This window comes from Ranitomeya variabilis, chromosome 1, assembly GCF_051348905.1.
Source record: "Ranitomeya variabilis isolate aRanVar5 chromosome 1, aRanVar5.hap1, whole genome shotgun sequence".
NCBI classification, from domain to species: Eukaryota; Metazoa; Chordata; class Amphibia; order Anura; family Dendrobatidae; genus Ranitomeya; species Ranitomeya variabilis.
Genome location: NC_135232.1, coordinates 148,280,937 through 148,306,924, shown reverse-complemented (window position 1 = coordinate 148,306,924; position 25,988 = coordinate 148,280,937). Strand labels below are relative to the sequence as shown.

General features: G+C 44.4%; 1 protein-coding gene across 1 annotated transcript in view; it reads right to left on the bottom strand.

The window, feature by feature from the left end:
* Nucleotides 1-3,107: 3,107 nt before the first annotated feature.
* The window catches only part of FAM174A (family with sequence similarity 174 member A), a 43,347-nt gene continuing 20,466 nt past the window's right edge, over nt 3,108-25,988 (bottom strand). The window contains exons 2-3 of the mRNA XM_077289720.1: nt 17,659-17,790; nt 3,108-3,428 (exon numbers count right to left, since the gene is read on the bottom strand). Coding sequence (XP_077145835.1) covers nt 3,425-3,428; nt 17,659-17,790 — 136 coding nt within the window. The 3' untranslated portion in view covers nt 3,108-3,424. The remainder of the gene's footprint in view (nt 3,429-17,658; nt 17,791-25,988) is intronic.

The window sequence follows — 25,988 nt, the reverse complement described above, 5'->3', positions numbered from 1 at the left end:
TTAGTTCCCCTATAGGACTTTAACTTTTATTACACATAGTGTATTGCAATGCATCACACCACGTGTTAGACCATGTTCATATGTTCAGTATTTGTAAGCCAAAATCTGGAGTGGGTGAAAAATATAGAAGTAGTGAGCGTGTTTGTATTATACTTTTTCTGATTGTTCTACTCCTAATTTTTACTTCCAAACACTGGTATAAAAAAGACCACATACCGAAGGTGGCCTTACACTGACGAAACACATTTCAAACCATGCTTCTGAAATGGTCTAACAGGTCATCGTAGCTGGCAAGTAAGGATGTCATTATTTGACCTTCTGTTGCCATGGCAACCATTGAGCCCCCGTGATCACGCCACAGGAGTGCAGATCAGAGAGAAGAGGGAGCCTTCTACCTCTCAATTTTCTAAATGCTGCAATTGCTAATCATTGCGGCATTCAGATGGCTATAAAGCCAGGGAAAGGGCTGGCACTGCCCCTGGCAGTGACAGTCGGAGCTCAGCTATCACTTAAGCCGAGCTCTCAGTAGCGCGCTTCTGTGCCCACATGATCGCTTTGCCGCACCGATGTCATATGTTAGGAAGGGGTTAAAGGTCACAGACCATACGTGCATGAAGCCTGTTCGGGAATACATAGATTAAACCTATTACCAAGACCACATAGAACCAACCTGGGAAATACACTTGACAGCTTGAACTAGGTCACTGTCACAGCTAAGTTGCCCCAATTTTCTGAATGTAAAAACACTATTTAAGGCTACTTTCACACTAGCGTTTTTTGCAATCCGTCGCATTGCGTCGTTTGGCCGAAAAAACGCATCCTGCAAAAGTGCTTGCAGGATGCGTTTTTTCCCCATAGACTAACATTAAGCGACGTATTGCGACGTATTGACACACGTCGCAACCGTCGTGTGACGGTTGCGCCGTGTTGTGGCGGACCGTCGGCACAAAAAAACGCTACATGTAACGTTTTTTGCCGCTGACGGTCCGCTTTTTCCGACCGCGCATGCGCGGCCGGAACTCCGCCCCCACTTCACAATGGGGCGGCGGATGCGCTGGAAAAATGCATCCGCTGCCCCCGTTGTGCGGCGCAGAGAACGCTAGCGTCGGTAACATCGGCCCGACGCACTGCGACGGGCCGAGCCCAACGCTAGTGTGAAAGTAGCCAAAGACAGAGGGCCCCAACCTTTCTTACCCCGAGAGCCACATAAATCAGATGGTCATTAGCCACATGCAGTGCCGCCCCCCCTCCAAGTAGAGAAACTTCGAGATGCTCATTACTGGCATAACTGCAAAACTTCCCCCACAAAAGGCACACTGAGCGGGGTTGCCAACTGTCCAGAAATTTCTAGACAGTCAGTAAAAATTAAAAATTGGTCAATTTTTTTCTCCGTCCATGAAAAGAAAAAAAAAAAAAAGGTGTTGTAGTTGTGATTTTTTTTGAAACTGTAGACACTCATGCAGATTATTTTATCTGTATTCAGCATCCTACAGTTCAGTAAATTCATCTGATTTCTTCATATCAGAATTATGGGCTGAAGACATGTAAAAAAAGGTACCACCTCTGCACATCGCAAAAAAACCCCAAACATTTATTATACTCACAGTGTGGTTTGACTGGCATCTCCTTTTCTTTTCATCGCCGTCTCCCTTCCCTGCTTCGTGTGAATGACGCCTTCTATGTCATCCATGCAGTGCTCCCCAGTAAAGGGCATAGCACAGTACTGTAGTGTAGGGAGGCACTGTGTGGTTTACATAGGACGAGTCATCTACACGAAGCAGGGAAGGAGGTCAGAGATTTAAGGAAGAAAGGAGACGCCGGATCAAGACGAGATGCCCACCGAACCGTGCCGTCCAAGTATAATGAATGGTGTTTTTGGGGACCTGCAGAGTGGCTTAGGTTTTCTTCCCCCCCCCCCAGCATTCTAGTATACTGTTAAAGAGGCCTAAAAGGTAATCTGTCAGTAGGATTGGCCTTCCCAAGCCATGTATATGGGCATGTAAGTCATAGGAAGCTGACTAAAATGATACTGTACCTTGATATCTGCGATCTGATGTCTTATTCCAAACAAATCCACATTCTTATATGTAAATTAACTCTTTCAAGCTATAGGAAAGATGCTGCCTAGAAGATGACACTGCCTTCACAGCTTATTTTATATAAAAGGGGAAGCTACCAGTGTGAAGCAAGTAACCAACACAGAACAGGGGATATAAAATCTGTCTACTTGCAAAGACATTGTTTGCTCCTCTCTGAGCTCTACTGTATTGTAACAATATTGCATCCCTGTCTGCCTGTGAGATGGAAGTTGTGAAGAACCTGCAGATGTGTTTGGCATAATCACACACAGCTCTGCAGTGAAATCAGAGAGTCTGTGTGACTGCAGACTGTGCACTGCGGTGAGTCTCCAGTTTCTGAGCCAGGACCGAGTGTATGCATGCATTATACACACTCCCAGCCAGAGCCCATCCTTGCTCCATACACTTTTATCCAATCACCAGTACGAGGCCACGCCCAGTGGATGGGCTCTGGCCAGGAGTATGTATAACGCATACAAACCCTCTGGTCAACTCAGAAACCGGCGAATCCTTGCACCACACAGAGCGTTGTTCTGGGGGGATTCAGAAGTCTGCAGTCACTCAATTTGGACCGGACAACCCCTTTAAATAGAGTGATGTGTTCTGTACTACCATCTTCAAGGAAAACTGTTTCCCATAGCCTGGAAGAACTCATTTACATAAAGTGGTAAAAGATGATTTCTCGACAACAAGGCATCTGATATGAGGCATACAGGTATCACTCTAATCAGGAGTCTATAACCTGTATGCCCATATTAATAGTTTAGATCAAATGTGATGACAAATTCTCTTTAATGGTGGTGGCCGTATGTTATATGTGGTGACAGGTGCACTTTAAAAATTCTGCCCCAATACGGATAAAGTAAAGATGATTTGTACATAAGGTATGGGGGACTGAATAAACTGACTGTGTATAGAAGTTATATATACTAATTGTGAATATCAATAAGCTAACTTTTATGACCATCGGCTTTCATTCATTCATTGAAACTTTATCTGGGATGAGAACCATAAAATACGGTACATTAGAATTGTTTAAGCTTTTATTGACAATATTTACAATAAAACACATTTACCTACAATTTCCATGTTAATTCATTTCTCACATGGGAACATAAATAACAAAAAAGTAAAATGTAGCACAGTAAAGAGGCAAATAATAACCAGCTCTTAAATAAGAATATTGGGAGTTTTTAATGAAGAACAGGTGACATTTTCACATTGTTATAAGGCATGTACAAAATAAGCATCGAGAGTGGATGGTGTTCAATACAAACAGTATGGAAATGTATTCGCTTTCATCAAGCGGATCGCTGTCCTGCAGTCAAACAATAAAAGGCATCGTCTTATCTAAAAGAAAAGAAGAAAAAGCAAACAGTTTAGCAGTTAGTCAAGAAAATCGTTCACATGAGTAACTGGAACATCTTTCCTGTTTTAGTGTTGCCGACTTTACACAAAAAAGGGGTCAGACACCAATCCTATCATGTGATTAACTCACATCTAAGAGGTCAAAACTCCTTTAGGCTACGTTCACATTAGCGTTAAGCTAATGTGCGTCGGGTTTGCGTCGGCGACGCAGCGGCGACGCATGCGTCATGCGCCCCTATACTTAACATGGGGGACGCATGCGTTTTTTTTTGTTGCGTTGTGCGACACATGCGTCTTTTTTGCCGCAAGCGTCGGACCAAGAAAACGCAACAAGTTGCATTTTTCTTGCGTCCGATTTTTGGCAAAAACCGACGCATGCGTCGCAAAACGCAGCGTTTTTGCGTGCGTTTTGACGCGTTTTTGCGTGCGTTGTGCGTTGCGTCGCCGACGCAGCGGCGCACAACGCTAGTGTGAACGTAGCCTTAGTCACGAACCTGTCTTATACCGACATTATAAATTATGCATTTGAAGGAGGATATTTAAAGGAATGACTGAATAGTTAAAGGGTACCTCCTGTTTCACATAAAATTTACGGGCAGTCTGCAGCAAGTCAGTCATGAGTCATGTATATCTGTAGATTGTAAGCCCTCGTGGGCAGGGTCTTCTCTCCTCCTGAAAAAGTCGATGACTCGTTTTGTTCAAGACTATTGTATTTGTTTTTACTTTGTATATCTATAATAAACAATATAGTTCATTGTCCTCTCAGGCTCTATTAAAGTGTATGAGGTCCTCCTAACTCTTCCCCGACAGACTATGTCAGGAGAAATAAGGATTGGTCAAGCTGTGTCTGACACTTTTGGTTTTTGCTGGAGCCAAGTCACCACCAGAGATGGCTGCAGCAGTCTGTCTCATGTGTCCATTAAAAATACATGGGCCATGCAGAACATTCCTGTGTACAGAGAGTTTAGAGCCAGTTGTTGGCTGAACTTCATTTACACATTTGTCAAATATGTGTTAGAAGACAATTATTTCTTGCATTAGAATCCCAGACAATTGCTCCGTCTCTCCTCTATGCTTTACACCCCCTTCAAAAGTCCGTATAAAGCAGATACCGGGGCCATCAGTGTGTTCTCAGTGTGCCATCTAAGTTTTTCCGATATGAATAAAGAGAGAATAAAATTACAAAGCTTCTCCTATACTTTAAACATGTACAGCACATGGATTGTACGCCGATGCCATCCGTGCGCTGTACGTGTTTTTCACAGACCCATAGACTTGTATTGGCCCTTGTCATCTGTGCTGCTGAAAAAGAAGAAAAAAAAAATGTCTCCTTTTGGTTCACACGAACACACGTTCCGTGTTAAAACAAACATGCGACATCACCATAGGTTGTAATGAGTAGATGTGGCATCTGTGGGGAAAACACAGATGCCACATGTACATGAGAAGGGGCCTTATACTGCAATTCTCCGTGTTTAGCTATTGTGAACAAAAGCAGGAAATGTGCGATGGAGAAGAGAAAGGTGCTGAAGAAAAGGACTAATGGGTGGAATGTTTTTCAGCCTATGACTTTGCAGCAGACGTTCTCCAAATATAATTGTGAGAATACAATTACCCCTTTCAGGAAAGGAGAGCAGATGTGCTATAAAGATGTACAGTACATTTACTTCAGACTGCATTAATGAAGTACACTTTAAATATATCCATTTTACGCATTTATACACTATACACCGGCATTAATTTCCTCAGCACTTTACAGACATCATTATCACTGTCCTCATTGGAAATTTAGATTGTGAGCCGCTATCAGGAGGTGTTTGGCATGTGGGGGGGGGGGGGGGGGGACTTATGAAAACACGGGGAGAACATACAAACTCAATGCACATGTTGTCTTGGGTGGGATTTGAAACCAAATGATGCAAGGATACAGTCATCACTCTGTATTCTCTGACCCGTGACGGAACCGGCGTTGCCCCTTCATGTCAAACTCGAATGCTGATGGGAATAAAGTTGATTTCCTCCCCGCAGCATTTGGCTAAGTGTAGGCACCAGGCAAATCAATAACACTATTAACAGAAGACAAACCGGCACCGCTGTGACACCTGTGGCTAGCTGGTTTAGCTGACAGTGATTTCCACCATGCCCCTGGACGACCGGGTGCAGACCATAATAAAAGCTATGCAAATAATGTCCAAAAAAGATAAATAGTTGCACTCACCGGTATTAAATAAAAACCTCTTTTATTGGTACACTTAATTAAAACATGCCTACCTGAAGGAACTCACAAAAAACACTCTGGACAATGGCTGTTTCACGCCTCCTGCGCTTCAACGGGTCCAATGGTGTGCAGGAAGTGGCAGCAAGCTTATACAGGTAACAGCCAAACATGCCCAAATCCCACCTCTCAGACTATTATCATGATCACACCTCCATTAGGCAGCGAACATTACTCAAATACAAAAACTACATCACATAATTTAAAAATAGGGATTTTTGTGTTACTCACCGTAAAATCCTTTTCTCCGAGACGCTCATTGGGGGACACAGGACTGTGGGTGTATGCTTCTGCCGCCAGGAGGCTGACACTAAGTAAACGTGAAAAAAAGTTAGCTCCTCCTCCGTAATATACACCCTGACACTGGCTACCGAGGAATCCAGTTTGGTGCAAAAAGCAGTAGGAGAACAAAACACAAGAAATAATGCAACAGCATAAATACAGAAAACCTATGTCTAGAAAAGGTCCTACTGACTAAATAGAATCCGAAATAACCAAAGCAGCCAAAAAGGCTACCAGGAAGGGAGCTGTGTCCCCCAATGAGCGTCTCGGAGAAAAGGATTTTACGGTGAGTAACACAAAAATCCCTATTTCTCCTTAGCCTCATTGGGGGACACAGGACTGTGGGATGTCCTAAAGAAGTCCCTGGGTGGGAAATTAACTCACCAGTAATAATTCATCCAGATAACGATTTTTTTTTTTTTATAAGTGTGCCACTGCCGCTTGAAGAATCCTTCTTCCCAGACTTGCATCTGCAGAGATCTGAGAGTGGACATTATAATGTTTGACAAAAGTATGCAGACTAGACCAGGTTGCAGCTTTGCAAACCTGTTCTGCTGAGGCCTGATGCCGAATCGCCCAGGAAGCCCCCACTGCTCTAGTGGAATGAGCTTTGATTGCGGCAGGAACCATCACACCCTTGGCGCGATAGGCCTCCTGAATAGTTGCCCGTATCCACCTGGCCAGGGTGGATTTTGAGGCCGCGCAACCCTTCCTGCGGCCTTCCGGAAGGACAAACAGAGCATCCGTCTGGCGAAAAGGAGCCGTACGGGAAATGTATTTTCTCAGCACTCTCACCAGGTCCAACATATGGAGCGCCTTTTCTACACGGTGCACAGGCGCCGGGCAAAAAGAAGGAAGAACTATATCCTCATTAATGTGGAAAGAGGAAACAACCTTCGGCAAAAAAGAGGGTGCTGGTCTGAGCACTACCTTATCCTGATGAAAACGTAGAAAGGGGGAACGACAGGAGAGGGCTGCCAGCTCTGATACCCGCCTTATGGAAGTTATGGCCACTAAAAATACGACTTTCCAAGAAAGGAACATTAAGGAAATATCCTGGAGAGGCTCAAAAGGGGCTTCCTGCAAAGCCCTTAAGACCAAATTAAGGTCCCAAGCTTCCAAAGGAGTCCTATAAGGAGGAACCTTATGAGCGACTCCCTGAAAAAAAGTCTTGACCTGACGGTTAGTAGCAATCCTGCGCTGAAAAAGGACCCATAAAGCCGAAATCTGCCTCTTAAGAGTACTTGGAGCAAGCCCTGAATCCAGGCCTGCTTGAAGAAAAGCCAGAATGTTAGGGACGGAAAAACGCAGAGGAGGCAGGTCGAGTTCTCTACACCAAGAAAGGAAAACTTTCCAAGTGTGATGGTAGATCCTGGCTGAAACAGTTTTACGTGCACTGATCATGGTATTTGCCACCTCTTGGGAGAACCCTGCCTGAGTCAACACCCAAGATTCAACGGCCAGGCCGTCAAACGTAGGACCCCTGAGTTCTGGTGGTAAATCGGCCCGAGATAGAAGGTCTGGACGATCGGGGAGCTGCCATGGAACTCCGGCGAGAAGCTGTACTAGATCTGCATACCAGGTCCGTCGTGGCCAATCCGGGGCGATCAGAATAGCAGGTACTCTCTCTGACTTGATTTTCTTGATTACCCTCGGGAGTAGAGCCAGAGGAGGGAACAGATAAGGGAGATGAAATTGGTTCCAAGACAGTACTAGCGCATCCACGGCTATAGCCTGTGGATCCCGGTACCGAGAGACAAATCTGGGTACCTTGGCGTTGCCCTTGGAGGCCATTAGATCCACATCCGGAGTCCCCCAAAGCTGGCATATCTGCAGAAAAACCTCGGGATGGAGGGACCATTCCCCGGACGCTAGACCCTGACGGCTTAGGAAATCTGCTGCCCAGTTTTCTTGGCCCGGAATGTGGACCGCCGAAATCACAGTGATTTTTCTCTGCCCAGAACAGAATCTGTCTTACTTCCTGCATGGCTGCCTTGCTGCGGGTGCCCCCCCTGGTGATTTATGTAGGCCACAGCTGTGACGTTGTCCGATTGAATTCGGACAGGGCGACCCGCCAGAAGATGGTGGAAATGTTGCAAGGCAAGCCGAACTGCCCGAATCTCTCTAAGAGATTGATGGGGAGATCCGATTCCTGAGGAGACCAGCGCCCCTGAGCTGTGTGGTGAAAGAACACCGCTCCCCAGCCCAGAAGACTGGCATCTGTTGTAACCACTAGCCAATTGGTTGGGGGAAAGGGCTTCCCCCTGAGTAGGGATGAGCTGTTCAACCACCAAGAGAGGCTCTGCCTGACCTGGAGAGACAACCGAACACGGCGGTTGAGGGAGAGTGGATTTCTGTTCCATACTGCTAGGATCGCCTGTTGGAGGGGTCGAAGACGGAGCTGTGCAAAAGGTACTGCCTCTATAGTTGCAACCATCTTTCCTAACACCCTCATACAGTACCGGATCGTATGAGAGTATGGTTGCTGAAGGATCCTCACTTCCTGCCGAAGGGCAAGGACCTTGTCATGAGGAAGGATTGATAGGGCCTGAGAAGTGTCGAAGATCATTCCAAGAAACGAGATCCTCCGAGATGGTCGAAGGGATGACTTCCTTAAATTTACTAGCCAACCTAAACGAGAAAGGGTGTCTAGAGTGATGCCGACATTTTCCCTGCAGGATTGAAAAGTCGGCCCCTTGATCAAAAGATCGTCTAGGTAAGGCAAGACAACTATGCCTCGGGAGTGTAGAATGGATACCACCGTCGACATGACCTTTGTGAACACCCTGGGAGCGGAGGCTAGCCCGAAGGGTAAAGCCGTGAACTGGAAATGCAGATTGTTCAAGGCAAACCGGAGAAATTTTTGATGAGGAGGAAAAATGGGAATATGCAGGTAGGCATCCTGAATGTCTATTCAGGCCAAGAACTCTCCCCTTTCCAGTGAGGCGATGACTGAACGGAGCGATTCCATCCGAAAGTGACGAACGCGGACAAACCTGTTTAAGAGTTTTAGATCTAGGATAGGTCTTCCTGTTCCGTCCTTTTTGGGGACTACAAAAAGATTGGAATAAAATCCCTGAAACCTTTCCTCCCTTGGGACAGGAGAAATGACTCCGCTGAGACAAAGGGACTCTATGGAATTGTACAGGTCTAGTCGGAGGGACTCAGACCAGGGAAGACGGGATGGGAAGAACCGGGGAGGAGGCAGATGGACAAGCTCTATCTTGTAACCTGAAGATACGAGCTCTCCCACCCACCGGTCGTGGACCGCCTGAAGCCAGACTTGGTGAAACAAAAGTAGACGTCCGCCTACTCTGTTGGAGGCACTCCGCAGAGGCCTCCAGTCACTTAGCCAAAAACCTTTGAGTCCTAGATCCTCTGGATCTAGTAGACGGGTGACGCATTCTACCTCCCTGGTTGGCCGTATAAGTGAACCGAACGTCTCGGTCTTGATTGGGTCGACCCTGCACAGCAGAGCCTGATGTTGGAGCCCATCTAGCATTGCGAAAGGGTCTGAAACGGGCCAGAAATTGGTGGCGAAAAGGCTGTTTGATCCTCTGCTGAGGAAGAAACTTACTTTTTCCTCCAGTGGAGTAAGAAATCAGCTGGTCCAGTTTTTCCCCGAACAAACGACCTCCCAGATACGGTAGGGTTGTAAGCGACTTTTTAGAGGTAGAGTCAGCCCGCCATGTTCTTAATCAGAGAGCCCTTCTAATAGCAACAGCGTTAGCAGCAGCCGAAGAGGCACAATCTGCAGCATCTAAGGATGCATTAATCAGATAACTACCAGCGAGTGCAATCTGAGAAGACATTTCCGCCAATTCCGCTGACAAATCCCTTTCTTGAAGAGCCTTTGTTAAGGACTCTGACCAAGATATCATAGCTTTAGCAACCCAAGTTGCCGCGAAAGAAGGGAAAAGTGCCGAACTTGAAGCCTCAAAAACTGAACGCGCTAAACTCTCTATAAGACGATCCGTAGGCTCTTTAATAGCCGATGCATTAGGGAGAGATAGCAATGTGTTCGAGGCTAAACGGGACACCGGAGGATCCACAGCAGGATTTTCGGCCCATTTGCTACAAAGCTCAGAAGCTAAGGGATACCTTGCCTTCAGAGCCCTTTGCCCCGAAAAACGCTTATCCGGGTGCTCCCGGTTACGTCGGATCATGTCCTCAAATTCAGGGTGAGAAGAAAACACCCTATGGGCCCGTTTGGCCCGCTTAAACGAGACCTTATGATCTGAGGAAGAGGCGAGCTCGTCCTCTATCCCCAGGGACTGATTGACAGCCTCAATCAGACTATCTACCGACTCTTGAAAACCAGGATTTTCAAAATTGAGAGACCCCTCTGACTCATAATCTGTTTCAACTTCCCCACTCTCACATGGGGAAGGAGAACGTGACACAGAGCTCCAGGATGCAGAAGCACCTGAGGGCCTGGGCGACGCTGTGCGAATCCGCTTTCCACGAGTCTGCCTAGTGCGAGCGCAGCCCCTGCAGGCCGAAGGCTCCTGAGATCCCGAGGCCCTCTCCGAGGCGGATGGACTGCTGGCCCTAACAGCCGGGGACTGAAGGGATTTGATCGCTTCAGTAAGGGACGCCATCGATTGCGTCAAAGACATAACCCATTCCGGCGGAACCGCCCCAGCCTCAGGGATTGCTGGGGAACTGGCAGGGGGAGGCTCCTGGGCGCGTTCAGAATCGCAGGCCTCGCAAAGAGGGTTACTCTGGGCACGCGGGAAAGGGGCACGACAGGCTGCACAACCGGTATATAGCACCGTGTGAGCCTTAACCCTTCTAGACACAGTGATCTGTAAGGCTATACCCAGAGCCTGAGACTGGGCAAAAAAATAGTGCTTCTGTCAGCAGGAGGGAGAAGCACTTACCCCAGTCCTGTGTCCCCACGATTACAGCGATGGACCTGAGCACGATGCGGAGTGAGATGATGCCGCTTCTATCCCCAGCCGACTCCAGGGGGCGGAACCGCCATTGCTGCGATGCGGCCTGTAGCAGGCCTGAAGCCGGGGCCTCAATTTCTGCGCTCTCTGAAGCACCGGAAGTGGACGCACCGGAAGTGGACGCACCGGAGGGGGCGGGGCCTAACAGCGTGGTCTGCTGGGAGGAAGTCCGGGCCCAGAGCTACCCGGAAATGAAGCCGGGGCCTGTCCCACACCTGCTGGAAACCAGGCAGAGCCTGGAAAGGAGCATGGTGCCGCCGTACAATGGAAAGCCGGCGGTATAGCCCTCTACTCACTGCAGTGCCGCAGTCCAAAGCTGCGGCCGAAAATAAAGAAAAACACGGCGCCCGGAGGTACCGCACTGCCGCAGCACGGCCACAGTCCGACACATGAAACACACCACAGACCTCCAGGTAAATGCATAGTGCGCCTTGTCCGGCGTTCCCCTCTCCCAGAAAAAATACAGCGAGGGGGAGGCAAAAGACGGTGCAGGAACCCTAGCTCCGTTATCTACTAGGATAAGGAGAGGGACCGTCCACCACCCCATCTATCACCGCAGCAGCAGCAGGGTGTAGAAATCAGGGGGTCACACGGACATCACACGGGCGCCTGTACAGCCTAGGGTCTAACTACCTTAGGGTGGTCAGGGCCAAGTCCGGTGAAAGATCCCACGTAGTGGGAAAGGATACGTGGGGAGATCCCATGTGCTTGCCCGTTGTTGGTTTGGGGAGATCGGACCCTCAAAAGGATCCGTCGCCCCTTCAATCCATAGACGTTGAAAACAGAGTCCAAAAGATCAGGACCCAGAGATGTACCTCCTTGAGACACTAAGCATAAACTGGATTCCTCGGTAGCCAGTGTCAGGGTGTACATTACGGCGGAGGAGCTAACTTTTTTTCACGTTTACTTAGTGTCAGCCTCCTGGCGGCAGAAGCATACACCCACAGTCCTTTGTCCCCCAATGAGGCGAAGGAGAAAGTAGATACAGCTCGGGCAAAAATTAAGAGACCACCACATCAGAACCCTTTCATGGGCAGCCCAATCTCCAGACCTGAACCCCAATGAAAACCTCTGGAATGTAATCAAGAGGGTGATGGATAATCACAAACCATCAAACAAAGAACTGCTTACATTTTTGCCCCAGAAGCATTGTGAAAGACTGGTGGAAAGTATGCCAAGACGCATGAAAGCTGGGATTAAAAATCATGGTTGTTCCACAAAATATTGATTTTTTAACTCTACCTGAGTTAAAACATTAGTATTGTTGTTTTTAAATGATTATGAACTTGTATTCTTTGCATTATTTGAGGCCTGAAAGCACAGGTTTTTTTTTTTAAATTTGACCATTTTTCTTTGTCAGAAAAAAAATACAAAATTTATTGCTTGGAAATTCGGAGACATGTTGTCAGAAGTTTATAGAATAAAATAACAATTTACATTTTACTCAAAAATATACCTATAAAGAGAAAAATCAGAGAAACTGAACATTCTGCAGTGGTCTCTTAATTTTTGCAGAGCTGTAAATGTAACAATTACACAATCCTAAAAACACTGTCATGTCACACTTATCATCGAATCCTGAGGCACCCTGTGCTCGGGTGCGCAAGATCCACCAGGCCTCCCTTCTCAGGAGTAATTTGTGTAGATCTCCTCCCTAGACTGGTAAACTAAGTCGCTCAATTCCTGCGAATCGCAATGCGTCTGCATTACCTCCGTGACGTTCCCTCATATCATCAATTAGGCGTGATGTACACTTACCAGTTACTATGGGTTATATTGTTCTCTAAACCGCACAAACAAAGGCCAGATGGTTTTGCCTATATACAAAAATATACAGGGGCACAATATAACAAACTACATAATTAGTTTGGCAGGTGATGAAATCATTGACCTGGTGTGATATGTCCCCTATTTGTAGACATTTCGATGTTGGATATAAAGTAAAAAATGAACAATGCCCACATTTAAAGTTACCTGCCGGTTTATGCGATGCGTGCCAATTTTTGTTAGTTTCTGTTCTGAGAAAATTATGGACAATATGTCCTTCAGGTTAGTAGTTCTCCTACATGACACTAAGGGACCTCTGGACACTGTCTGCCAGATCTTTGTCCTTCTCAAGGATATTCCAATTTCTGTGCAGAGCTGCTCTATGTCTGTCCATAGGCCCATGTTTAAAACTGAAAAACCGTTTTGCTTTTTTGCCCCTATGTTGATTTCTCAAGAGTGTTTCCCGTGAAAGTGAACTTGCTTTATTCAAAGCTGAATCTAAAAGTGACTCAGGGTAATTTCTTTGCATGAACCATTCTTTCATTTCGTCCGCCTGTTCCTTGAAGCGCTTATTATTCAACCTCCCAAGATGAAGAAATTGGATGTAAGGGAGGGATCTTTTAACATAAGGGTGAGCGCTGTTAAAGTGGAGTAGGGAGTTGGTGGACGATGGCTTCCTGAACGCTGTGTGACATGACAGTGTTTGTAGGATTGCGTAATTGTTAGCAATATATGTACTTTTTAAATCATGTGCTGTAGTTTTTGTATTATTTGATTAATGTTCGCAGCCTAATGGAGGTGTATTCATGATAATAGTCTGACATGTGGCATGAGGTGTGTTTGGCTGTTACCTGTATAAGTTTGCTGCCACTTCCTTCACACCATAGCACCCGTTGAAGCGCAGGAGGCGCGAAACGGCAGTCGTCCAGAGTGTTTTTTGTGAGTACCTTCCTGCGGGCATGTTTTCATTAAGTGTACCAATAAAACAAGTTTTTATTTAATACCGGTGAGTGCAACCATTTAACTTTTTTGGACATTTAACAACACTTAACTGGGGTTAGAACCGAAAAAAAGCATATCTACAGATATAAAGCTCCAAGTAAATTCAAACAACCAATGGAGTCATATTGAATATAGTATAGAAATATTATAGCCCAAGATCCATTTAATTAAGGGGATATTTAGGCAAATCAATATAAATTTTATTGCACATATATAGTAAACAAAAAAAGTAAAAAAATAAGTAATTAGGCGAGGTAAAGTACAAGTTAGCAGCAAAAATAACGGGTGCTGACATGGATATGATAATGCACCGGGAAGAGAAACACTTATCTCACTACAAACACTCAACTGGGGTTAATCTTCAGGTTAATAGCGTTGTTTTTTTTTTGGCAACAGGTACCGACTAATGTATCTAATGTATTTTTAAATGTGTAGCTGTTAAAATTATAAAATAGAAGAAAAAAATAGTACAAAATAAAAGCACCAACATTCGCAGCACAGAATATAATCGGGTCTGTGAATTCTTTGCTAAAGCAGTGGTTGTAGCCTTTGCCCATACTGTTGAGATTGAATATGGGGGGTGTCAGATGTAAGTGGTTGCTTACAATTGTGTGTATTTTAAGCGTTTTTATATGGTGTGGTTTCGTAAGTTGCCTATAAAAATTTGTACACTTTATATATTTAAAACCAATATATACATTTTACCACCCCTAGTGAATGAAATTATTACCCTATAACAAAACAGAGGATTTACAGGCCACTAAAATTTATATAGAAAACTCATTAATTATCATAATAATACAAAAAATTGGAAAGGAGAGAAAGTTGTGCTAACAAAATCTAGGAAAGCCAATGTGCACGTACATAAACCCAAGCCCCACAAATTAAAACCAATTTTAACAAATATGTTTCCCAATAGCTATTAATAAGATATCTAAAATTGCATGGAAACAAAAGGGATGTTTAAACAAAACTATCAATATGTTTCCCAATACTTATTGATAATATATTGCAAATTACATGGAAACAATGTTGGCGAACAGAACAATACTGACAATATGTTTCAAATAGGCAGTGCCTTGATTAAATAGGCAGGATGATCTCAGCTACAAGGAAGTACAAAAACAGTACCTTTAGCCATCATGGTCTTCAAGTGGGGCAGAAATAACCTTCGCTGGGCGTCTCACTGCTACAATGCGCCTTCGTTGAAGTCAGGGCTGTGGAGTCGGTAAGCCAAACCTCCGACTCCTCAATTTCCATGACACCGACTCCACAGCCCTGGTTGAAGTGGCCTCTGCCCCACATGCAGACATGAAGGTCCAAATCACTAGCCATTTAAAAATAATAAATAAAAAGGCAGAAAAAAAAACAATTTATTGCAATGTTCACACTAGTCACTAGGCCCAACAACGGGCTCAAACTTCAAAAGTGATCTCAGAAGAAAAAGACACAGGCTTAATCTGGGCAAAAATTATTGTGAAGGGAGATGGGAAAAGGTATGACTATTAGTTAACAAAACTTAAAAAAACTAATTGAAAGAATAGGTCCTCAACAAACATGAGGAAGAGCATTGTGAACACCACCAGCAGGACCCCACTGAGCAATGTAAGTGATACTAAGGTCATACCTGAGATTTAAAACATCCCCAGCATAAAACAAACAAAAAAAGCGATTCTGAAGATTTAGTGAGGTGTTCAGGATGTAAAATGATTATAACTATAATTTAATTTGCTGTCTCTCTACAGCCTATTTTAACAAAGTGCCAATAGTTTCATGTTTGTATCAGGTAGTTGTCCCCATTTATCACACAGATGCAGTTTTATACACCTGTTCTCACCATTCGTGACTGATGAAGTTTTCAGCATATTTTTCTATTTTACATGCATTTTAGGGCCATTTAAAAGCACTATATTGTAAATCACTCCAGAACACAAATCAAACATGAAGCCATATTTTACTCAGCACTAAACAGCTGTATCACAAGATTTACATTATCTGCATAAACCATCTGCTAATCCACACCGTATACAACATGCCCTGTGGCACTATGAAATAAACAGGCTCCATTACATCAACAAAGCAGCCTTCTTTTCCCAGAGCTTTACAAATTAGACTTCTGAAATACAAACAGTAGCACAATAAGCTGAGAAACGCGGATACTAATTTTCATGAAAACTTTTATAGGTATAGGAAACAGTTGGTTTAGTTAAAAACGATCAGTTTTTCCCATTTTTATTCATTGATTTAATGTTTAGACATAACTGATCAAACATCTACCTGATCCAAGTTCAAAAAAGGAAAGCATACAAAGCTTTCCTAATGGACAATTCAATGGTCCGAACATAGTGGGGATGTATAAAGGGGCAGGAGGGTATCCGATGACATGAAGGAAGATGGTTTATTAGGTCCATCTGCATCAGGAAGATCATGTATATATGCCCTTTAGAGATCATTTAGACCAGCATATCATATTATATGAGAGAATAATCAAATGCCCTGTGTTCTCTGAAAATGGTGGCACTGGGTCATGTTGCTTGACAGATGTCACCAAGCAACCCTAACTGACCACCACATTTCTTCCAGTCACTTATGTACAACCTGGCTAACAGGCAACCTTTGGGCCTACACTAGATGAAGAATGGCTTCTGAAAACAATTGAATTTTTACAAAATATACGTAAAAATGAAGTTTGAAGTTAGCCATGCACAGATGGTTACAGAAGCTAATGACATGAAAAGACATTAGTAACATATAACAGAAGAAAAAAGTAGTAAGTATATGGGCCTTGTTTAGTGATAAGTGAACATGCTCGGATCAGATGTTATCCGAGCATTGCCTAAGAGACATGCAGGCGCCAGGGGACTCAAACATAGTATTCGAGCACGCCGAAGACACTCGGCACACGAGCATGCTCCGATAACACCTTATCCAAGCACGTCCGCTCATCACTAGTCTTATTTAAAACAGTAAAAAATTTTGGGAAAGAAAAAAACAAACAAAAAAAAAAACAAACACATTACATATTATATGATCACAAGTTTCCATAGTGCTTTGGCATCCATGTTAGAGCAATACTATCCTTTTGAGTTTTAAAAATAAATCCTGCAGATATGTAATAGTATTATTATTATACATTTTATAGCGCCATTTATTCCATGGCATTTTACATGTGAAAGGGGCAGATATAGACAAGCACAATAAGCATGAGCAAAACAAGGCTCACAAGTACAGAAGGAGAGAGAACCCTGCCCGCAAGGGCTCACAGTCTACAGGGGATGGGTGAGGATACACTAGGAAAACTGAAACGATGTCGAAAGCCTTACAAGTTATTCACGACTACGAATTGGGTTACCAACAGTTTATAAGAACCTTATTTCAAGCAGCAAATTAACCTTTTATTAGTTTGTATCAACTGATTACCCTTTAAAGTTTACATAAACAGGATTTTACTGAAGGTATAGTGGACGGCTGCAATAAGTATATTGGAGAACTAGTAACAAGGTACCGATGTCAGGGACAGCCAATAAACATGATCTAGACCAGGGGTGGGGAATCTTTTTTCTGCCAAGGGCCATTTGGATATTTATACCATCCTTTGGGGGCCGTACAAACTCCGCCCACAAAGTACATCCTGACTCTGGCACTGGTTTCAGGATGTAATCTTTCATTGCATGTCCTTCAGTGTTCAGTAGTGAACACTGTGTGTGCTAACAGAGCAAGAAGAAATAATGAGCTGGTGGCAATCAAAATACACCTCCCTGCCCGAAATGTGGTCCCTGAGAATCTGCTTGGGGGCCTGAAAAAAAAGGTCATCGAGGGCTGTAAATGGCCCTGGGGTCTGAGGTTCCCCACCCCTAATCTAGACAGAGATCAACTGATGTATTTGTGCCACCATTCTGAGTTTGCAGAATATCCAAGTGCAAAATCTCACCTTCGTGGCTGATTGGCATCAAACAAAGTCTCGTCATCTTCTTCCTCTTGTTCTAAGGGAGTTAGTTCCATATTCCCTATATTTGTATCCAATACTCCATATTTCCTAGTTTTCTTATTTTTTCTCCTTGTTCTGTAGGAATTAAGAGTAAAATGTAAGATGAATGCTAAAAAGATTCAGGAGAACTAAATGTACACAACGGGGGAACGCTTCAACAGATCCCAGTGATTTGGAGAGCTTTTTTGCAACATAACGTACTTCATGACAGTGATAACATTTCTTCAATACAACTTGCGTTTGTGAAAAAAAAAAAAATGGAAATTTTGCAATTTTCAAACTTTTAATTTATATGACCTTAAATCAGAGTTATTTCACACAAAATAGTAATTCCACTTTACATTAGTATAATTTTTTTAAACAATTTTTTTTGTTAGGAAGTTATAAGGGTTAAATGTTGACCAACGATTTCTCATTTTTTTCAACAACATTTACAAAACATTTTTTTTTTCCTTTGGGGACCTCATTACATTTGAAGCGCCTTTCAGGGGTCTATATGACTTATACCCAAAGGTTGACACCATTATAAAAACGGCACCCTTCAAAGTGCTCAAAACCACATACAAGAAGTAGATTAACCATTCAGGTGCTTCAGACATTTTTGAAATAATGAAGAAACAATGAATATTTAAAATATTTTTTTTTCACAAAAAAAAGGTTATTAATTTAGACCATTTTTTTATTATTATTTTTTACAACGGAAGCACGAAAAAAAAATGGACCCCAAAATTTGTTGTGCAATTTCTCATAAGCATACGGATACCCCATATGTGGGGGAAGACCACTGTTTGGGCACATGGCAGGGCTCGGAAGGGAAGGAGCTCTATATGACTTTTTGAATGCAAGATTTGCTAGAATAATTAGTGGATGACATGTCACATTTGGAGAGCCCTTGATGTGCCTGAACAGTGAAAATCCCCCACAAGTGACACTATTTTGCAAACTAGACCCCTTAAGGAACTTATTTGGATGTGTGGCCTGCACCTTGTACCCCTATGTGCTTCTGAAATTTAAAAAAAAAAAAAAAAAAAAAAATGTTCCCACAAAAATTTTGCATTTTCATAAGGGTAACAGGAGAAACTGCACATTACAATTTGTTATGCAATTTCTCCTGAGTGTACAGATATCCCATATGTGGGTGAAAACTACTGTTTGGGCGCATGATAATACCTTATATGTCCAAAATTACGTAGCTGTTAGACACTTCAAACAGTATACACCAAAATTATCTTATGTGGCCAACTGCCACTAGACCAGAAGAGATTCCAACAAATGTGAAGTTAAAAAGTAAATTTTTATTAATAAGTTAAAAACTGTAAATGAATGCTAAAGTGGACAGGGATAAAAACCTCCAAACAAAGGACGGAGAAGCACAGCACAATGGCATTAATTAGTATGTCAGGACAAACCTTATACTGTATATATGTTGTGAGGTACCAAGGGGAGAAGTACTAGAAAACAGATATGTTTCTCCCCGTTTCATTTCATATGTCTCCCAGTATTGATTGTGAAGCTGTTTATTTTACTGTAATCCGGTCCTGGTTTCTTTAGTGATCAGCGTGGAAAGGACTGGTGCTTCCCCTCCACACATGCAGTCCAGGTTTTGGTCTCCTGACTGCTTCAGCTGATATAATCAAGAGCTGCTGGGATCTCACTCTCTCATCTGCTGGTCTGGGAAGCTGACACAGTAAGGCTACTTTCACACTAGCGTCGGGAACAACCCGTCGCTGCGCGTCGGGCCGACGTTCCCGACGCTAGTGTGGTCTCCGCCGCACAACGGGGGCAGCGGATGCATATTTCCCACGCATCCGCTGCCCCATTGTGATGTGCGGGGAAGTGCGGGGAGGTGGGGGCGGAGTTCCAACTGCGCATGCGCGGTCGGAAAAAGCGGACCGTCGGGAGCAAAAAACGTTACATGTAACGTTTTTTTCTCCCGACGGACCGCTACCATACGCCCAAACGCCGCCAAACGCATTCACCGTTTGGAAATGCGTCGCAAATGCGTCGCAAATGCGTCGCTAATGTTACTCTATGACGAAACAACGTATCCAGCAAAAACTTTTGCTGGATGCGGCGTTTCGCAAAAACGACGCATTTGCGACGTATTGCAGTTAACGCTAGTGTGAAACTAGCCTTAGGCTGCATGAACTTCTCTGTTATTGTGTAGGTTTATTTTGTAGTTAGAAACTTATTGTTAGTTAGTGGCCAGACGGCCTTAGATATTTTATTTCATGTTTGGCACGTGTAACATTGTACGACAAGTGTGTACAATAAATACGCCTGGTGCATACCTGTGTGGAACTCGCTAGCCTGCTATTGTCTGTTGTGACTCCATAGCCACCTGCTTGGGCCAAAGCAAAGATCCCTGCTGAGCTATATTCCCACAAATGGTGTTTCGAATGCGGGCATTTGTGGCTATTGCACGGTGACTGCAGAGAAAGCGCTCTGTGTATGTCTTGGCTGAAAGCTCCTGTGCTTTTGAAGAGCCAAGAGTCCAGTAATATGGAGGAACTAGTGAAACAGTTATTGCAGGCAAATGTTCAACAACAGCAGACCAATACCTACTTCCAGCAAGCCCTGGACCAGCAAAACCAGATTCAGCAAGAGCAGTTGAATGTAATAAAGCAGGCTTTGGTTCGTCAGCCCCGAGATGAGGGGGATCGTGCACAAAGTGTTGCTAGTGCGCGGAAAGCTGTACAAAAGACGCTGCTTAAAATGACTGCTGACGATGATGTGGAAGCGTATCTCACCGTATTTGAACGTATTGCAGAACGTGAGCATTTACTGGTGGATAGATGGGCTGAAGTGGTTGCTCCATTTCTGAGTGGAGATCCACAAAAGGCCTATTACGATTTAAGTGGAGTGGATGCTATGGACTACACCAAATTAAAAGGCGAAATCCTGGCAAGGCTGGGAGTAAACACATATGTACAAGCACAGAGGGAACACTTGTGGACTTTTGTGGAGCATCAGCCAGCCCGCTCACAAATGCATGATCTCATCCATCTAGTAAAAAAATGGCTGCAACCAGAGACTTTGATATCCGCAGAGATGGTGGAACGTGTTGTTCTAGACAAGTACCTGCGGTCCTTACCCGCTAAGATACAGAGGTGGGTTGGTCAGGGTGACCCATCTACAGCTGACCAGTTGGTGAATATGGTCGAACGCTACAATGCTTCCGAAAGCCTACTCCAAGGGACGTTATCACCTCGCTGGACTCCCAAGAAATCGCCAGAAAATTCTGCGAAACCTACTTCGTCTTCAAAAGAAGAGAATGTTGCAATGAAGGCTAGCAGACCCATAAAGGACTATGTAGGCGGTACGGTCTCACAGCAAGCCAGCAGACCCTATCTGGGGTCCCCGGTGAGGAGGCAAGGACCTATACAGTGTTGGCGATGTCGCGGGCTTGGCCATGTAGCAGCTAAGTGCCCAATGACTACAGAGCCAATGGACTGTAACTCTATGAGACGCCTTTCGTTATATGTACAGTCGGTCTGTGTTGCAGAGGTCCTCACAGGAAATGAACGTCATGTGTGTTGCCTTGAGGTCGACGGCCATAGTGTGAATGCCGTCTTGGATTCCGGCAGTCAAGTAACTCTGATACATGCCAGTTTGGTGGACCCTAGAGCCCTGATGAACTTAACCGTGGGCATTAGTTGCATCCATGGTGATGTAAAAAACTACCCCACTGCCTGGGTCACCCTTGCCACGCCAGTAGGAACCAAAAGACATCAAGCGACAGTCCTAAAGTCTATGGGACATGACGTAATATTAGGGAGAGACTTTCCCTTATTTTGGGACTTGTGGAGCCTTAAAAATGGCATGGACACTCTAGTTGAGGACGGTGCCGTGGAGCTAGCCCCTGAGCCATTGCAGCAAGATGAAGGGGGGCCCATCTCAGAGGAAACTCCCAGATCTGTAGACTCTCCTCTGGCTGTATATGCAGGCGAGGCAGATGAACTAGAGGAAGCTATAGAAATGCCAGGTCTTGAGGTGGCCCGTGGTAATTTTGGGACCGCTTAGCACGAAGATCCTACTCTGTCAAGGGCATGGGAAAATGTAAAGGTCTCTGAGGGAAGACCATTGTACCCAGGGGCTCAAAATGAGTTCCCACATGTGGCGGTGCAACAGGATATGCTGTATCACATAGACAAAGTACGAGGAGTGGTGGTAGAGCAACTAGTGGTGCCCAAGTCCTTCCGCCAGGTAGTTTTGGAACTGGCCCATAAACATCCCTTGGGGGGACACCTGGCCGGAGAAAAAACAAAACACCGTATTCTACAACGTTTCTTTTGGCCGGGTCTAGCGGGAGACGTGACCCAGTATTGTCAGTCCTGTCCTACGTGTCAATTGACCGCACCTATGTCACATTTTAGAAGCCCCCTTGTGCCCTTACCAATAATAGAGGTGCCCTTCGAGAGGATAGCAATGGATATAGTTGGTCCACTAGTTAAATCTGCCAGGGGTCATCAGTACATTTTGGTAGTACTAGATTATGCCACTCGTTACTCTGAAGCAGTACCCCTGCGGAATGCCAATGCGAAAGCAATTTCAAAGGAGCTTGTTAATATGTTTTCTCGCACCGGCATTCCGAAGGAAATACTAACGGATCAGGGGACCCCCTTTATGTCTCGTATACTTAAAGACTTATGTAAACTACTAAAAATCTCCCACTTGCGTACTTCAGTATATCACCCTCAGACTGACGGATTGGTGGAGCGTTTACTAAAACCCCGAAGGGAATGTTGAAAAGGGTGGTAGATAAGGACGGGAGGGATTGGGATGCTCTCCTACCATATCTTCTGTTCGCTATACGTGAAGTACCCCAATCCTCCACAGGCTTTTCACCTTTTGAGTTAGTTTATGGGCGAAGTCCTAGAGGCCTATTAGATATTGCTAAAGAGACTTGGGAACAAGAGGTGACTCCTTATCGTAGTGTAATTGAACACGTAATGCTTATGCAAGATAGAATTGAGGCAGTCATGCCAATAGTCAAGGAACGTTTAGAACGTGCACAACATGCCCAGAGCACGGTATACAACCGAGCGGCTAGAACACGAGTCTTTCAACCCGGAGACAGGGTGTTAGTATTAGTACCTACTGTAGAAAATAAATTTCTTGCAAAGTGGCAGGGCCCATACGAGGTGTTGGAGATAGTAGGTGAAGTGAATTATAAGATACATCAACCAGACAAGAGAAACACCGAGCAAATCTACCACATAAACTTGCTTAAGGCCTGGCGGGACAGGGAGAGTCTAATGGCAGGAGCTGCCCTTGGTGATAGACCTCGAAGGGCACCACCATCTTTGGTAAATGTCCCCCAGGTAACACTGCCCGAAGTGAGTATTGCAGAGACACTGTCCGAAAGTCAAAAACGAGAGACCAAGGAATTCATACAGAAAAACGCAGAGGTTTTCTCAGAACTTCCTGGCCGTACTCACTTAATTAAACATGACATTGTTACTGATCCACAGGCGCGGGTACGGCTAAAACCATATCGAATTCCAGAGGCTCGTAGACAAGCCATTGCCCAAGAAGTTGAGAAAATGTTAGAGCTTGGAGTCATTGAGGAATCCCGGAGTGGTTGGGCTAGCCCAATCGTGTTGGTGCCCAAGCCCGATGGGACTATTAGATTTTGTAATGATTTTCGGAAACTAAATGAGGTATCGAAATTCGATGCCTACCCGATGCCGAGGGTTGACGAACTTATAGAGAGACTGGGTTCGGCCAGGTACATATCCACTATTGACTTAAGAAAAGGTTATCGGCAGATTCTCCTCACGGATTCAGCCAAAGAAAAAACTGCCTTTGTCACGCCCCAAGGACTGTTCCAGTACCGTGATATGCCATTTGGGTTGCATGGTGCCGCAGCCACCTTCCAACGTCTAATGGATATTGTCCTAAAACCCCATGTCCAGTATGCGTCCGCATACTTGGACGATATCATTGTCTTTAGTGATGACTGGGACACACATTTACCAAAAGTACAAGCTGTTTTAGACTCGGTAAAAACTGCTGGGTTGACTGCCAATCCCAAGAAATGTACCTTGGGATTGGAAGAAGCTCGCTATCTGGGATATAGCATAGGGCGAGGAGTCGTAAAGCCACAGACCAATAAGGTGGACGCTATTCGGAATTGGCCACGACCGGTCACCGAAAAACAAGTTGGAGCTTTTTTAGGGATCGTCGGTTATTATAGGCGGTTCATCAAACATTTTGCCACCATCGCGGCCCCTCTCACAGATCTTACCAAGGGGACGAAATCTATCACAATAAAGTGGAACGCAGAAGCAGAGGAGGCCTTTCAACATTTGAAAACGGTCCTCTGTGACCAACCAGTGTTGGTTGCCCCTGACTTTAAACGGTTTATTGTCCAAACGGATGCATCGGGTGTTGGCCTCGGTGCAGTGCTGTCACAGGAAGTGAATGGCGAAGAACACCCAGTGGGCTATCTAAGCAGAAAGCTTACGAGGGCAGAAAAGAATTACAGTGTGGTTGAGCGGGAAGCCCTGGCTGTAAAATGGGCCCTATACACCTTACGCTATTATTTGCTAGGTCGCCAATTTAGGCTAGTGACGGACCATTCACCCCTAACGTGGATGTCCCAGGCAAAAGAGGGCAATGCGAGGGTGACACGCTGGTTCTTAGCATTTCTTAACATTTTCCGTTGAGCACAGGGCAGGTGCAGCACACGGGAATGCAGATGCGTTGTCTAGAACGCACTGCTTAGTGACTCGTCGTGTCCGACCCTACGGGCTCGAACAGAGGAAGGGGGTGTATGAGGTACCAAGGGGAGAAGTACTAGAAAACAGATATGTTTCTCCCCGTTTCACTTCATATGTCTCCCAGTATTGATTGTGAAGCTGTTTATTTTACTGTAATCCGGTCCTGGTTTCTTTAGTGATCAGCGTGGAAAGGACTAGTGCTTCCCCTCCACACATGCAGTCCAGGCTTTGGTATCCTGACTGCTTCAGCTGATATAATCAAGAGCTGCTGGGATCTCACTCTCTCATCTGCTGGTCTGGGAAGCTGACACAGTAAGGCTGCATGAACTTCTCTGTTATTGTGTAGGTTTATTTTGTAGTTAGAAACTTATTGTTAGTTAGTGGCCAGACGGCCTTAGATATTTTATTTCATGTTTGGCACGTGTAACATTGTACGACAAGTGTGTACAATAAATACGCCTGGTGCATACCTGTGTGGAACTCGCTAGCCTGCTATTGTCTGTTGTGACTCCATAGCCACCTGCTTGGGCCAAAGCAAAGATCCCTGCTGAGCTATATTCCCACAATGTATATCAATATACAGACAGCCACTATATTAATAGTACAGAATAACTATAGATTAGTGATAAACAATAGTATTATCAAAAAATATAGCAGTTGGAAAGACATTATTAGGGTCATTGAAAAACAAACACAGTAGAAACCTGGTGAGAGCAGAAATATTCAAAAGTAAGGATTAGCAATGTGCAGGAGACTAAACGTGCAAGTGCATTATTCGCCGTAAAGTAGCTATCCAATACTGATTAATAGTGGTATCCAAGAAGTCTCAAGTCTTTGCCACGATATCCCTGGTAAATGAGGCTAAAATGTGCCCCTATAATACATTTGTTACCTGGGTAGGAATAGTAAGGTGAACTGTGCTGCTGGTAGAAGGGCTGTGGAGTCGGTAAGCCAAATCTCCGACTCCTCAGTTTTTTTTAATGTCTTTACGCGTGTAAGTAAAATTAGAGCGATGCCACATTTATATCGTTTTTTTCTTTTATATTTTACACAGTAAAAACTAAATAAAAGTTTTTGCATCGCGTTATTCTGAGAGCTATAACTTATTTTAGGCTGATGGAGCTGTATGGCAGTTTTTGCGGGACAAGATGATGGTTTCAGAGATGGCATTTGTACTTACATTTGTCTTTATCACGTTTCATTCCATTTTTTGTCTGGCGATACGATAAAAAGCAAGGTTTTTCTCTTTTTTACGGTGTTCGCTAAAGGGGTTAGTGGGACACTTTCATGAGACAGGTCGTCACGGAAGTGGCAATACCAAACATTTTGTACTTTTTTTTCTCTCTTCCATAAAAATAGAAAACTTATCAATACAATATATTTTTTTTTATTATTTGAATTTTAAAATATTTTTACTTTTTTTTCTTCCACTTTTTACATTTTTACTTTGTCCCACCAGGGGACTTCCACTTTCAGCAGCTTTTTGCCGTATGTGGAGTCGGGAAGGAATTTTTTTCCCCAGTGTGGCGCTTACTCTTTGCACATGGG